The following is a 2,388-nucleotide window of genomic DNA, read 5'->3' as shown; positions in this document are numbered from 1 at the left end:
CGGCTCAGGCAACTATATCTTCCGAGGTGGATCAGATGTTTAATGTTGTCAACAGTGTTATGGAGATGTTTAAAGCCTTTATGGCCAACCAGAACGAGAGAAGAGATGAGATTCCACCTCAATCAAATAGATAGAACAATTCTGAGTCCTCAAGAGTGAATGAATTTTTGAAGTTGAGTTCTCCAGTGTTCCATGGTTCTATAGTTGATGAAGATAAGATGTTGTGGTTGGAGGGTGTCAAGAAAGCCCTCCGAGTGATGAAAGCATTTGATGATGAAGTTGTGGAGCTAGGTGCTTACCAGTTTAGATATGTGGACGGCGCTTGGTTTGAGTTGTGGGAAAAGGAAAGAGATGAAGATGATGGTTTGCCTACTTGGGAAGAATTTGAAGAGGCCTTCATGGATAACTTTATCCCAGAAGAGGATAGGGAAGCTAAGGCTACAGAGTTCGAACAGCTCAAGCAAGGGAATAAAAGTGTGCAAGAGTACTACATGGAATTCATAAGGTTAGCTAAGCATGCTTCTCACATGGTGAAGACTGAAAAAACAAAGATTCGCAGGTTTGTTGGCGATTTAGCTTACCACATTAAGGATACGACATCAGCTGCAACAGTAGGGATAGAAGCCTTCTCCTCTGTTATGGGATTTGCCAAGCACTTAGAGAAAGACAGCCAACTAAGGAGAGAAGAAAAAGAGCATAACAAGAAAGCCCGGACAACGGGCAGGTTTAATAGTATATCCAGCGGAGATGGAAGGGATTCCTCTAATAAGGAGTCATTAGCACCAGCTCAGTCCAGTCATCAATCAGGTGGTGGGTCTTCCTTCAGACGTACTCAGAGTTATGGAAATCAGTCTCGCTAGAATCAGAATTTTAGGACATCATCCTTACATAGCCAGAGTCATGCTGAGCAATATTCACACCAGCAAGGTCTTTGTGGAACATGTAAGTGGCAACATTCAGGTCAGTGCAAGCTCGGCTTTCATGGTTGCTACCATTGTGGAGACATAGGTCATATAAATGCCAACTGCCCAAAGTTGCAACGTAATTTCAGTGGTAGATCAACTCGTCCTTCTAGTTCCTCAACTACTGCAATTGCACCACCTCAGGCTCGTGGTTCTCATAATCAGACCGGGCATAGAGCGGGCAGAGGTGCAGACCGAGTTACTCAGGAAGGGGGACAACCCCGTTTGTTTGCTACACTTGATCATCAGAGCGCAGAGGCATCTGCAGAAGTTATTACATGTATACTTTTAGTCTGCTCAAATAATTCTTATGCCATAATGGATCCAAATTCAACATTTTCATATGTGACTCTATACTTTGCAATTAACCTCGGACTAGAACCTGAACAACTTAGTGAGCCATTCCTAGTATCTACTCCAGTTGGCGAGTCAATGAAAGTCACCAGAGTCTATAGAGGTTGTATAGTTTCAGTCCAAGATCGCAACACCAAGGCCGATCTCATAGAGTTTGAAATGGTGGATTTTGATATGATTATGGGTATGGACTAGTTGTCTTCCTGCTATGCCATGTTAGATTGTCATGCCAAGATAGCCAGGTTCCAATTTCCAAATGAAGAAGCCTTATAGTGGAAGGGTAGTTCAGCATCGCTTGTAGGTAAGTTTATTTCTTATCTTAAGGCATACCGAATGATCGATAAGGGGTGTTTCGCCTATTTGTCTCACATTATTAATCCAGAATCAGAACCACCAACTCTTCAGTCAGTGCTAGTTGTTAGAGAATTTCCAGAAGTTTTCCCAGATGACCTTCCTGGACTTCCTCTTGAAAGAATCATCGACTTTGGCATTGATCTCATGCCAGGAACTCAGCCCATATCTATACCTCCTTATAGGATAGCTCCAGCAGAACTTAATGAGTTGAGAGAACAATTGAAAGACCTTCTTAACAAGGGCTTCATCAGACTGAGTGTTTCACCGTGGGGTGCCCTGATCCTGTTTGTCAAGAAGAAAGATGGGTCTCTCAGAATATGCGTCGACTAACGGCAGTTGAATAAAGTTACAATTAAGAACAAGTACCCACTGCCAAGAATTGATGATTTATTTGATCAACTTCAGGGAGCAAAGTACTTTTCAAAAATAGACTTGAGGTCGGGGTCCCATCAGTTAAGAATCAGAGAAGAGGATATATCTAAAACAGCCTTTAGAACTCGCTATGGGCACTATGAATTTTTAGTGATGTCCTTCGGGTTGACAAATGCTCTAGCTGCATTTATGGACCTCATGAACAGAGTTTTCAAGCCATTCCTGGATACCTTTATTATCGTGTTTATAGACGATATGTTGGTATACTCTAAGAGCAAGGAAGAACATGCAGAACACCTTAGAATAGCCTTGCAGACCTTGAAGGAGAATGAGCTTTATGCCAAGT

At 42.4% G+C, this 2,388-nt stretch overlaps 1 protein-coding gene across 1 annotated transcript; it reads left to right on the top strand.

The window, feature by feature from the left end:
- Nucleotides 1-218: 218 nt before the first annotated feature.
- On the top strand, nt 219-2,000 carry LOC138884024 (uncharacterized). The gene is made up of 4 exons (XM_070164765.1): nt 219-363; nt 418-828; nt 961-1,500; nt 1,699-2,000. Exons 1-4 carry the CDS (start codon nt 219-221, stop codon nt 1,998-2,000), a joined length of 1,398 nt encoding a protein of 465 aa, XP_070020866.1.
- Nucleotides 2,001-2,388: the final 388 nt, after the last annotated feature.

Source organism: Nicotiana sylvestris, chromosome 2 (genome assembly GCF_000393655.2).
Source record: "Nicotiana sylvestris chromosome 2, ASM39365v2, whole genome shotgun sequence".
Classification (NCBI taxonomy): domain Eukaryota; kingdom Viridiplantae; phylum Streptophyta; class Magnoliopsida; order Solanales; family Solanaceae; genus Nicotiana; species Nicotiana sylvestris.
The sequence above is the reverse complement of the archived record's forward strand: the minus strand, read 5'-3'. Positions and strand labels throughout refer to the sequence as shown.

Bases quoted from the DNA above. Each gene is read 5' to 3' on its own strand.
- LOC138884024 (XM_070164765.1), top strand. From the start codon at position 219: ATGTTGTGGTTGGAGGGTGTCAAGAAAGCCCTCCGAGTGATGAAAGCA. The intron at 829-960 runs GTACTCAGAGTT...GGCAACATTCAG, and splicing joins TGGTGGGTCTTCCTTCAGAC to GTCAGTGCAAGCTCGGCTTT. The intron at 1,501-1,698 runs GTATGGACTAGT...TTATTAATCCAG, and splicing joins GGATTTTGATATGATTATGG to AATCAGAACCACCAACTCTT.